Below are 13,933 nucleotides of genomic sequence, written 5' to 3' on the forward strand. Positions count from 1 at the left end.
CATAGACCAATGGCCATCCAAAGCGCTTTACAATTTGCCTCACATTCACCCATTCACTCACACATTCATACACCGACGGCGGTGTCAGCCATGCAAGGCGCCACCCAGCTCGTCGGGAGCAGTTGGGGTTAGGTGTCTTGCTCAAGGACACCTCGACACTTGGTCAGGTGGAGCCGGGGATCGAACCACCAACCTTCCGATTTGTAGACAACCTACATGAAGCACTGAGCCACTGCCGCCCCTTTATGCACAAAATCACTTAAATTTGATATTTTTGGTCTAAAAACTAGACTTATTTTGTTGGGTTGTTTTGCTCATCAAGAAAAAGCATCCCAATTCAAGAATTACCAGATATTTTCACTGAAAACAAGACAAAAATACTAAGATTTTTTTTTTTTATCATTTTTTGCAGTGCAGTGGCGAATAAAGACCTTACACTGCAAAAAATGATTTTCAAGAAAAAAAATTCTTAGTGTTTTTGTCTTGTTTCCTTAAAAATATCTAAAAATTCTTAAATTAAGATGTTGAGCAAAACGACCCAAGAAAATAAGTCAATTTTTTTAGACCAAAAGTATCAAATTTAAGTGATTTTGTGCATAAAACAAGCAAAAAAAATCTGGAACATTTTTCTTAAACACTAAATTCAAGAACAATTTTTTTACCCCATTGGCAGATTTTTTTGCTTGTTTATGCACAAGATCACTTAAATTTGATGTTTTTGGTCTAAAAACTAAACCTATCCCCTTGGGTCGTTTTGCTCATCAAGAAAAAGCATCCCAATTCAAGAATGTCTAGACATCTCTACTGAAAACAAGACAAAAATACTAATTTTTTTTCTTGAAAATCATTTTTTTGCAGTGTACATAATGAACTGCATTGTTTTTATTACCTTCGAATTAGCTGTTTTATCTATACATACACTGAGGGTCCCCTTAAATGGACGTCGCCATTTTGTGCCCGCATAAACGGCTAAACTGCTCTACAGAGCGCGTCTTTGTGTTAACGTAGCTTCTCTATGCATTTGAAAGGGAGGGGTGCAATTTGCAACCTGACCTCTAGATGCCACTAAAATCTACACACAGCACCTTTAAATGTCCAAGGTCTTTTAAGGTGTAAATTTTATCCTGGAGATTAAACCCATGACTTTTCTTGGTCTAATAGTTGAGCTACTCGGTTTAATTTGCAAAACAGACCGGACTTTAAGCAGCTAGTCGAATCTGTACAAAAACAGCTTTCATAACTTCTAAGCCAAAATATACATTGGCATCCATTAATCTCACCCACACCCAGCAAATCCATCATAAACTTCACTGTCTTTCCGGAGAGACTTCTGGGTCGTGTCGGCTAAAAACTTGTATCGAATCCATTTTCGTCCTCCATCAGACACTTTATCAAAGCTGTTGATTCATCTTTTACCACAATCCAGCAATCTATCTCCCTTTTCCTCTCTGTTCACACAGCGCCACGCTAAAAAAACGCTTTGCACCCTAAAGAGCCTGGCTGGTTGCCGACACGGTACCTTCACAGATGTCTCACTGTTTTAATGAGGGCTTGTTTTGTCAATTTCCGCTCTATCTGGCCTCCAGCCCCCTCTTTCTCTCTGTCTCTCTCTTCTTCTTCTCTCTCACTTCCTATTTTTGTTGCTCTCTGGCCAGACGTTTGATCCCGGAGACTGTGAAAATTTTCTTTTTTCTTCACCCTGCCGTTAATTGCTGCTTACGAATCTGGCGAAGGAAGGGGGGGGGAGTCGCACCCCGGCAGGTGCGATCTCACGCGAACCGCTCCGCCGTTCTCGCACCTGTCACGCTCCTCGCACCACGCGCGATCGAGAAGAAAAAAGTTGAGGAGGGAGCTAAAATTAAAACGGGTGAGAAAAGTTTTGAAGTTCTGAGGGGAGGCGAGAGAGAGAGGTGGAGAGAGGTGTTGCACGCCGGTTCACCTGTGTTTCAAAACTGTCAGATGATAACGCCCAGAATGTGCATGACGCCAAATATCGCAGCACACACACCACACACTGTACTGCAGACATTGTGTCAGGTTGCGGTGCGACTTGAGCTGTGCGTCTGCAAAATTAGCAACTGCGCTACATATTAATAAAGTATTATATTAGTATACATGTTTTCCTGTAACTAGGTTGGTAGTGCATTGCGTTAGCGGTGCAAAGGGAACACTGTAAGTCCCTTTGGTTAAAGGATTAGTCCATTTTCTTAAAAAAATTTCAGATAATTTTTTCACCACCATGTCATCCAAAATGTTGATGTCTTTCTTTGTTCAGTCGAGAAGAAATTATGTTTTTTTTAAGGTAAACATTCCAGGATTTTTCTCATTTTAATGGACTTTAATGGACCCCAACACTTAACAGTTTTAATATAGTTTAAAATTGCAGTTTTAAAGGACTCTAAATGATCTCAAACGAGGCATAAGGGTCTTATCTAACGAAACGATTGTCATTTTTGGGAAGAAAAATAAAAAATATGCACTTTTAAACCACAACTTTTCATCTTCACCTCACGCAATACATCATCACGTCAAGAGGTCATGGATGACGTATGCGAAACTAAGCCCCAGTGTTTACTGTACAAGTGTGGAGAAAGAGGACCGTTCCGACGTTGTTGTATGTTGAATGATACAAATTCATGTTTTTGTGTCAGTTTATTCTTTAAAATGGTCCGCAAATGTGCGTTTCATATATGTAACGTGACCTTTCCACGGCATTACGCAATTACGTGAGGTCGCGCTGGCTTGTCACACAGCTGGAGGAAGACAAGAAGTTGTGGTTTAAAAGTGCATATTTTTTATTTTTCTTGTCAACAATGACAATCCTTTTACTAGATAAGACCCTTATGCCTCGTTTGAGATCGTTTAGAGTCCGTTGAAACTGCAATTTTAAACTGCATTAAAACTGTTAAGTGTTGGGGTCCATTAAAGTCCATTAAAATGATAAAAATCCTGGAATGTTTTCCTCAAAAAACATAATTTCTTCTTGACTGAACAGAAGAAAACATCAACATTTTGGATGACATGATGGTGAGTATTATCTGGATTTTTTTTTAAGAAAATGGACTAATCCTTTAAAAGAGTTTGTCAAATTTTCTTAAATCTTCTGTATCATTTGCACAACACTTCTCTCGCTATGTTTTGGTACATGGTTTTATTGCTTGATGCTGTCTTGCTGGGACACTGTGACTTTGCCTTCTCTCTTTCCTGTGTTCCCTACAGGCTGGTTATATCCGTATTGATGGCAGCGTTCCATCGGCCGAGAGGATCCAACTGGTCCATCGTTTTCAAAATGATCCAAGCACACGTGTGGCCATACTAAGCATACAGGCAGCTGGTCAGGTGCTCAACCTTATAAACCTCAAACTACCTTTCATTATACCCATTATGCAACCTCATAGTTAAATTGTTTTTACACCAAACCTCACGAACAGGTTATTATACCTCAGAAATAATCTACATCAAACTACATTTCATTATACCTGATACAACTCCTCAACCAACCATTATCATTGAATTATGGGTTATTACACCACACCAAACCTTACAACCTTATCACATCATCGTACATTATACCTTAAAGGAACAGTATTTGGGATTGTGGCCAAAACTGGTACTGCAATTACAAAACTTGTGGCTAAAACTGGTACTGCAATCACACAACTGGTGGCCAATACACAACATGACAACATAAACATCAGTTGAGGGCTGCAACTCCACTTTTTAAATGACAATATTCTGGCCGGACCACTGTTGTCAGTAATATAAGTATTTGAAATGAAAATTATTTCTAAATGTCTAGTGACATATCAGGGCCATTTTATGATTAATTGATATACATTTCTTACATATTGTTCCTTTAAAGAGCACCTATTTCATTGCTAAAAACGTTATTTTGTGTATCTGGTATAATACATTGTGTTCGCGTGGTTTATGGTTAAAAGCACGTTATTTTCCACATACCGTACATTTTTGTAGCTCCAGATTTCACTCTCTTCCTGAAACGCATGGATTTGAAAGCCCTGATTGGCCAGCTAATCTGTACGCCGGATTGGTCCCAAATGGCACACTCTGGACTTGTGGACTTCCTCACAGTCTACACTTTGATGACATCATGTAGTGCAGACCTTAGGGACCCTTGACGCGAGTCCACAAAGGCGCACCAGAGCCTGTTTTTAGGACGTATTTGTGTCGTATCAGTGTGAGCTCCTACCATCTGTCGTCTGATTGGTCTGATTGCTCTTTCACAAGGACTTCTGGGTTGGTAAAGTGTGTGAAGCCTGCTGCAGTGTGGTGGGCTTCGCCGAAGACCGTATCAAGGGTGCAAAGGGGGCGCTGATGAGCACACTTCGGAGCATAAAAATGACAGATGGGACGCCCTGCGGACCCGTAAACTAAGCAAGCACGCATAATTTAAGGCCACGAGACCGAAAGTCCCCATGAAGTGTGCAATTTTATACAGGGCCTATACATTGGCACACTTGGCTTATTTTCCCGTGACGTGACTATTAAAACACATTGTGAGATATCACCACTGATTTATTTTATTTTATAAGCAGCACGCAGAAACATCTCTCTGACTTAAAATTTAATATTGTATAAATATATATTTTTTTAAAGGCGGGGTGCATGATCTCTGAAAGTCAATGCTGATATTTGATATCACCTAAACAAACACGCCCCTACCCCAATAGAATCTGGACCTTCTTTTGATAGACCCGCCCCACACATACACAACACAGGCAACAATGTTGGTTATTAGACACGCCCCTTACTGCTGATTGGCTACAAGTGTGTTTTGTTACTCAGTCGACTCAAAAATTTCAAAAATTGTGCACCCCGCCTTTAACAAACAATAAGAACAAAAAAGTTATAGATTAATAAGACCAAATACAAATAGTGTCCGACATCAGGCTGTGGTCAACGAGGAAAGCGAACACTGACGCCCGCCGACCGCGTCTGGATCTCACGTCCGAATCTTTCAAAGCAAATGTTCATTATTATCTTAAATAATCAAATGCCGATTTGAATATTATACATATATTTTCTCGCCTGAACTAATCTTAAAAATACACTTTGTGACCAAGAAACGGCAATGTTGAGAACCGCTATTGAGTTATTATGACATTCAAAACAAGCGTCCGAAAAGGTTACCTGTCATTCTGGCCTTCAAATCCGTGGCAGAAAAAAGTAGTTCCTCGCCAGGCTTTTCAAATTACTCGTTGTTGTTTTCTAGTTTTCAAGCTGCGATTGCGGCCTTGTGCGATATTGCTTAAGTATGACACCGAACCTCACAATCTTATCACACAAACTACTAACTACTTTTGTTATACCCAACACAATCTCCTAAATCCTCAACCTCATGTTTATTAAATTATAGTTTATTGTATCAGACCAATCTTCGCAACTCTATAAAATGACTTCTTTGCTCATTATCCCTAAAAAAGTAATTGACTTTATTAAATGTTCTGTTTAACATGCAAACATTATTATGCAAATATTACTTTAATATTATAAATGACATTTATGGTTCTGTTTAGGGTCTGACATTCACAGCTGCATCTCACGTGGTCTTTGCTGAGCTCTACTGGAACCCGGGCCACATTAAACAGGCGGAGGACCGCGCACACCGTATAGGACAGACGATCGCCGTACACATCCACTACCTAATCGCTAAAGGGACCTTTGACACCGTCATGTGGGCAATGCTGAACAGAAAGGTAAATCTGTAGGCTCCTAACCTTTTTTAAATATGTGTGTAATGCGGATGTACTAAACGTTGAAGGTTGTCTTGTGCGAATGCAAAATTAAAAAACGGATTTCAGCATATTAAAAAAAATAAACTTAATGCATTGACAAGGTGTTTTGGATCCGACCTACTTCATGCAATTAAATTCCCTGTTCAGTTTCATGGCGAATTTATAAGCAGGTCTAGTTTTTAAAATAATTTATATAAATTGTATTTGCAAAGTTGTGCAAGACCTCATTTCACCTGTGCTGATGTAACATGGAGTGGCAGCACAATATTCAAAATCTGCAGTGTAAAATAAGGACTCAGCTGTTTGAAACGTATGCAATATTGCTTTCATATGTCAAGTTTATTATAAATGATATTGGACAGGAAACCGTAACAGGCAGCGCTCTGAACGGCAAGAAGGAGTATTTGAAAGCTGAGGAGGGAGACAAGGAGAAATGGGACTTCCTGAACTTTGCGCAGGCGTGGACACCGAGCGATGCTACAGTAGGCGATATGGGAGACGACAAGGACGCCATTTTCTTTTCTCACGTAAGCAGAAAGTTTTCGTATTGCTGCAAATTAAAGTAATATGATGTAAAGATGACTGGGCCTCCAAACACTTAGAATTGAGTTGCATCACTTTTGCATCTGATATTTCAGTTAAATGTACCACCCACCCACTATCAAATTTAAGTGGCTAGCTTTATGTAATGTCACAATGAAACGGAAGTAGCAATTGTCTTATTTTCCCCCGTCGTGACTTGTATCCGAGTAAACGGCTTCTGAAATGAAAATAAAGGTAGGGACTTGAATTCGTCAGGTAAATATCTCGAGTCATTCCTCATTCCTAGATAAGTCATTTGTAAAAAAAAATACCACAATATTACAAAAAAATTAAAAGTTTTTAATTTTAATTTCATTGTGACATTTTCTTATTCTGCAGTTCGAAAAAGAAAAACAGCACGACATCCGCTCATTTTTCTCTCCTTCTGGAAATAAAGAAAAGAAACGTAAAAGAACAGGCGAACAACCTTCCGACAGCCCTCCACATGATCGGTTACCAGAGGGGGCGGAGCCTAATGGGACCCCAGAGATCCGGAAATCCGTTTCGAACGAAGGAGAAGATTTTTCCCCGCAGATGAAGCGTTTAAAACAGGTTAGCCCCTTGTCACGAAACAGGGGTAAAAAGAGCCCCCTGTCGCCTCTGTGCGCCCCCCGCAGGCTTTCCGCAGGACTGCAGGCTCCACGCCACAATCAGAAGTGGAACTGTGCCACGTGCACCTTCTCCAACAGTGGACTGCTGCTACGCTGCGAGATGTGCGAGAGCCCACGAAACTTGCAGAGAGGTGATGCATGCACACATGTTGCCTTTTACATAAGGGTGCTTTGTTTAACACATGTCAGTACAGGGTTTGAAATTAAACCATTTTTTATTCTTTGCAAAGGTGAGCATCAATTATTGTTCATACTTGGGGCAAGGGTCTAAGACTATTAGTTAAAATGTTTTTTACGAATCTGAATAAAGTTTCATAGAAAAATTACAGTGTTGATATTAAACAATTCTGAATAAAGTTTCATAGAAAAATTACAATGTTATTATTAAACTAATCTGAATAAAGGTTCATAGAAAATTATAACGTTATTATTAAACAAATCTGAATAAAGTTTCATAGAAAAATTACAATGTTGATATTAAACAATTCTAAATCAAGTTTCAAAGAAAAATTACAACGTTATTATTAAACGAATCTAAATAAATTTCATAGAAAAATTACAACGTTATTATTAAACGAATTTTGAATAAAGTTTCATAGAAAAATAACGTTATTATTAAACGAATCTTAATTAAGTTTCATAGAAAAATTACAATGTTATTATTAAACGAATCTGAATAAAGTTTCATAGAAAAATTACAATGTTATTATTAAACAAATCTAAATAAAGTTTCATAGAAAAATTACAACGTTATTATTAAACGAATCTAAATAAAGTTTCATAGAAAAATTACAACGTTATTATTAAACGAATCTTAATAAATTTCATAGAAAAATTACAACGTTATTATTAAACGAATTTTGAATAAAGTTTCATAGAAAAATAACGTTATTATTAAACGAATCTTAAATAAAGTTTCATAGAAAAATTACAACGTTATTATTAAACGAAACTGAATAAAATTTTATAGAAAAATTACAACGTTATTATTAAACGAATCTGAATAAAGTTTCATAGAAAAATTACAACGTTATTATTAAACGAATCTAAATAAAGTTTCATAGAAAAATTACAACGTTATTATTAAACGAATCTTAATAAAGTTTAATAGAACAATTACAACGTTATTATTAAACGAATCTGAATAAAGTTTAATAGAAAAATTACAACATTATTATTAAACAAATCTAAATAAAGTTTAATAGAAAAATTACTACGTTATTATTAAACAAATCTTAATAAAGTTTAACAGAAAAATTACAACATTATTATTAAAAGATACTGAATAAAGTTTAATAGAAAAATTACAACATTATTATTAAACGAATCTGAATAAATTTAATGCAAAAATTACAACATTATTATTAAATAAGTCTGAATATTTATAAATTAAGATTAATGTCTTAGTTTTTGGTGTCTCCTCTATCTTTTGAGTGCATTTGAGCTGGTATGGATTTTTTTCCCAGCATGCATTGAGGATTTATCCAAAGATAAACTCGTGTGCTTCTGATCTTATAGCAGCAATAAGCAAAAAAATTTAATTTGACCGAAAAATCTTAAATATATCTTAATTTAATGCAGGGGTTATCAAACTTTTTGTCAGCCGAACCCCTTTACCTAAACTATTTACAAGGTTTAAAGTAAATATTAAATTAATTTAATAGAATTTGCATATTTAAATGTATTTTTTATTTATTTGATTTGTTTTTTACTATTTATTTATAATTTTTTAGCAGTAGTATTTTACATAGTTATTGTTATTATTACCTTATCTGGTATTTTTTTGCAGATTAAACAAATAAAATGTATCTTTTGTAAGTAAAAATCTAGTTTGTTAATAAGTGTTTTATTTAGATTTTTTTATTTTAAAATCAATTATTTGCATTTTATAATTTAATTATAAGCAATACATTTTTTTAACTTACGAACCCCCCGCAACCCCCTAGTGGTTCACGAACCCCAGTTTGTGAAACCCTGACTTAATGTCATAATATTTCTTCATTTAAACTTTTTTAAAACCCTAAAACTTTATTTTTTCTAGATTTAAGTAGAGATTTCATATCCCAGATTTTCAAATGTGGTCTCAGGCTTTTGGACCCTTCAATGTTTGATCAGTTTTATAAAAAGAAGATCTGATCCAAGTACCCAATCCTTGGTAAAATCATGTCAAAACCTTCTTCTCCCATGTCATCTCCCTCCAAAAGCTCCACAAGAAACAAGGACGAAAGGCAGGCAGAAATGTCGTAAAGAAAAAAGAAGGCGTGCACGCCGAACGACAGAAATAGATCGCATCGAAAATGACTCATTATCACGGCCACAGTCAGGCGGAATGGATTTTGTCACCTGTCAAATCAAGAATGCCGCTTTCATTCAGCGTCACCGCTGGAAAACTTTGTGAAATCTTCGCAAGCTTTGTTTTCGCCATCAAATCCAATGCCATCGATCAGAGCGTCAATCTGTCCCCTGACAACAGTCTGGTGATTCGAAATAAAACATGACAATATAAGCACACACAGGGACAGCTGTTGCTGCATATATTGTGTTTGTGTGCTTGTGTCTTGTGAAGTGTTGAAAGCCAAGCATTTTTTTTTTTTAAATGAAAACCATTATTTACTCGCCATTGTATCATCCCAAACCTGTTTAACTTTTTTGTTCTGTAAAATACAAAAATTGGAAATATGTAAAAAAAAATTTGATTAATTCTCACTATACATTTTTCAAAAAGTACAATTTTTAGGGTAAACTGTCCCTTTAAATTCACTATTACACTTTAGATACCCTAAACAACGCATTTTCGTTTAAACTATTAACTCTTCATGAAAGGTCACAACTTGCGGCGTTAAAAGCAATGACGTTTGGTGCGATTTGTCTGCGAAATTAGTCACGATCGACAAGCTCTCGTGAATAAACGCACAAGCCAACACCTAGTCTCTCTCGTGCTCATTTTCACATTTACCTCGCTGTTTGTCAACTCATTTGTGAGTAATATCTGCTTTCGGCTTGCTCTCACTTACTGTACGACGTTGCTGTTAAAATACACAAGACGCATAGCTTGGGCACAAAATCAACATTACATTTTTGCATGGTTTGCTGTCTGACTTTAACATTAACAGATACGTGGTGGCGTCTTATCAGCTCCCGAACACACACATTTACCGATCAAAGCAAGCCCGAAAGGCTGTGATTTGGAAACATACCAGGATTTCACTTGAGATTAGTTTGCTGAGAAATGCAAGGAATCTTTTAGACGTACACACAATGATATAAACACTGACGTTCAAAGATTTACGTTTTCTTTATATTAATCGTTGCGTTCCTCTAAAAACTCCCATGATGCACTGCTGCCATAATACAACTTTTATTTTATTTTTTTGTAATGAATAGGAGCGCTTACAAATGCTTGGGTTTTGTGGCTACTTACAACAAATGTGCGAATTGTGCAGTATCCAGGATTTTTACTTTTTTTAAACATTTGTGCACTACCCTGTATATCAAATTTATAGATGAATTGCTTTTTTTGTCCTTCAAAACAATAGCGTAACATTTACACATGGACTTATTTATTTCTTTATTTTTATTTAAAGGATTAGTCCATTTTCTTAAAAACAGATCCAGATAATTTACTCGCCACCATGTGGTCCTAAATGTTGATGTCTTTCTTTGTTCGGTCGAGAAGAAATTGTGTTTTTTGGGGAAGACATTCCAGGATTTTTTCTCATTTCGGTGGACTTTGATGGACCCCAACACGTAACAGTTTTAATGTAAAATTGCAGTTTCAAAGGACTCTAAACAATCTCAAACGAGGCACAAGGGCCCCATCCAGCCAAACGATTGTCATTTTTTGCAAGAAAAATAAAAAATATGCACTTTTAAATCACAACTTCTCGTCTTCCTCCGTTCGTATGACGCGCCAGTGCGTAATGCCGTGGAAAGGTCACGTGTTACATATATGAACGCACATTTGCGGACAATTTTAAACAATAAACCGACACAAAGACATTAATTAGTATTATTCCACATACAACAACGTCAGAACGGTCCTCTTTCTCCACACTTGTGAACACTGGTGCGTAGTTTCGATACGTCATCCGTGACCTCTTGACGTGATGATGTATTACGTGAGGTCGCGCTGGCGCGTCACAAGACTGGAGGAAGACGAGAAGTTGTGGTTTAAAAGTGCATATTTTAAATTTTTCTTCCCAAAAATGACAATCGTTTCGCTAGATAAGACCCTTATGAATCGTTTGGGACCGTTTAGAGTCCTTTGAAACTGGAATTTTAAACTGCATTAAACTCTTAAGTGTTGGGGTCCATTAAAGTCCATTAAAATTAGAAAAATCCTGAAATGTTTTCCTGAAAAAACATAATTTCTTCTTGACTGAACAAAGAAAGACATCAACATTTTGGATAACATGGTGGTGAGTAAATTATCTGGATTTTTTTTTTAAGAAAATGGACTAATCCTAAAAATTTCAGGAAGGTCCCATTGGGATTAAAGAAATCTCTTTCTGGGAGTCCTGGCCAAGATGGCCTTATTAAAGTTCACATAAACACATTATAGATGGTTTCAGCAGTAACAACATAAACAAGCGGCTGTTGTGGTCCGCACGTAACTTCCGGTAAACTCCGCTAAGAATAAATAACAACAAAAAACAACACATAGATTACATAGGAAACCAAAACATTTGTTATTTTTGACGAGGCATTTGTTCAAGAGATCAGTTGAGCAACTAGTCAGACCATTAAAAAAACTAAACCGGAAGTAAAGTTCGGATCCAGGCGTGTATCGCGTCAGCACACGTGCGTCCGATGAAACAGTCTATACAAATTCGAAACAAGCAAGACTAAAAAAACATTAATTGTAAATATAAATTAAATAAAACAGCAACACATCGCAAAACAGCAACACATCGCAATATATTTTTAAACGCATTCAAAGAAGGAATTATTTGTCGATTCTTTCATAACTTGGCTGGTGCTGCGTCTTATAGTCAGGTGCGCCTTGTAAGTCAGTATGAATTAATTTTGACATTTATGAATCAAGAGACAACATTACCGTCTACAGCTGCGAGAGTCCGCCATATGCTGCTTCTGTATTTATGTAATTCAATAGATTCTGTAATGCGGAATGACGAGTCTGCAAACTTTACGCTAGTTAGCTTGTTCGGTTAATTTAGCCTATTCAACCTTCCAGGTAAGTTTTGTATGCTATGTTTTATCGTTTAAATAACTGATAATATTACTTTAACGTACAGACATCTATTCAGCCTGCTGTTATGTCTGCTATTGTTTAGTTGAATAACTTGCCTTTCCAGATTAAATGTCTGTTCTTCGGCTTTGATTTTGTGAAATAATTTTCTAACTAAACGCGACGTATAGTCCACTGCGACTTATAGTCCACTGCGACTTATATACGTTATTTTGTCTTAATGACGCATTTTTGAATGATGCTGCAGAAAGTACGGTAGTCGTTTGCGGCACATCTGTGGTCCTCACGTTGGTGTTTTGTAAACATCTGCTGCATATTATTTTCGTTGTTTTTCCGAAACCGAAAACTCCCGTAATGCATCAGTTTGACTGTTTAGATCAATTTCAGGGATTTTTAACTATTCACAAAAAATTTGGACATCTGTAAAAAGTGCTTTCCGAATTAAATGCAAAATTGGCGTTTTGCGGATGCAGTGCTTTTGAGCCGTCCACCCTGGACTCTCGGCCACGAAGGTGGCGCCGCACACCACTTTAGACCGTGATGAGGGTTCAGATACGCAGCGGGAGATGTTTTTAGCCACTGTCTGGCTTTCTTTCCACAAGCCCGCTCGTTAAGAGACAGCACAGCAGTGGAGCTTTCATTCGCCTTCTCACAAATTCAGCTGACATTTCAGAAGATCCATACGAGACCTTTCAGAGAAAGAGAGGGTGAGAGAAAGGGAGGAAGAAAGGGTAACGCAAAACAAGAAGGGATGGTGTGAAACAGAGAAGAGGTAGAAAAGCGAACGAGCAAATTAGAGGTGTGGAAATTCATTAGCGGCCCCTGCGAAGCTCAAAGCAAGACGAACGCAATTATCAAAACTCGTCTGCAGCCTCGCACATCCAAACAAATCTCTCGGTCCTGACGGCGTCAAACTTCGCCTTTACGAACCGAGTCCCCCGTCACGTTTTGACAATCGCCTCCCCACGGGGACGCAGTGAGACAACAGCCACAAGACAGATAATGCATTTAAAGATGGAAGGGTGCGAGGGAGGATTTGAAACGTAGTTCGTGATTTTTTTCGCTGCGTCCCGTTGCGCCATATGGCAGGGATGTGAATCTGTTGGTTTGAGGGAAGGAAATCAGTCAAACGCAAAACAGACAGCATCTGTTCTTTTCCCAGCATGCTCGGCCTTAGCGAGATAGTAACAGCGGCGCGTTGATACCTTTGCTGCTATGGGTATGGCTCTCTCTGTATGAGAACCCGTCACACGAAGGCCTTAATTAACGAAAATACATCCGTGTCTTGAGAATCGATCAATTGAATCATCGCCGCACATGTGACCGTTGTGTCATTTACGACCCCATAAATGTAACTCACCCTCCCTCTTTTTCTCCATCTCTACTCTAGTTTCCACCCCGCCTTCCTCATTACCGGACCACCCCTCCTCTTCTGCCTTCGACAGCGAACGTGGGCCGGCTGCACTCGGTGCCCCAGATAGCGAATCCACCACCAGCACTCCACAGCCTCCAGAGTCGAGCCAACGGACCAATCAGGATAAGGCGGAAATGCGAGGACATACAGCTTATGAAACGCAAGAACAGGGTGACAAACTCACTTCAGGAACACACATCAGTGGAGATCCAGGTTTGAACGTAGCACATAGTCACAAACACTTATTAGTGTTCTCTTCGTTAACTTGCTACCTTAAAGGAACAGTACACTACAAAATTTTGTTACAAACCTATAAATGACTTGATTCAGTTGAATACAAAAGGATAAAATGTGTGACTCT

At 37.7% G+C, this 13,933-nt stretch overlaps 1 protein-coding gene across 1 annotated transcript in view; it reads left to right on the top strand.

The window, feature by feature from the left end:
• zranb3 (zinc finger, RAN-binding domain containing 3) overlaps positions 1–13,933 on the top strand; it is an 83,679-nt gene that overhangs the window by 47,504 nt on the left and 22,242 nt on the right. The window contains exons 10-14 of the mRNA XM_073861581.1: positions 3,220–3,339; positions 5,538–5,717; positions 6,119–6,283; positions 6,678–7,080; positions 13,549–13,785. Of these exons, the coding sequence (XP_073717682.1) occupies positions 3,220–3,339; positions 5,538–5,717; positions 6,119–6,283; positions 6,678–7,080; positions 13,549–13,785 (1,105 nt within the window). The remainder of the gene's footprint in view (positions 1–3,219; positions 3,340–5,537; positions 5,718–6,118; positions 6,284–6,677; positions 7,081–13,548; positions 13,786–13,933) is intronic.

Source organism: Misgurnus anguillicaudatus, chromosome 23, assembly GCF_027580225.2.
Source record: "Misgurnus anguillicaudatus chromosome 23, ASM2758022v2, whole genome shotgun sequence".
Lineage (NCBI taxonomy): Eukaryota > Metazoa > Chordata > Actinopteri > Cypriniformes > Cobitidae > Misgurnus > Misgurnus anguillicaudatus.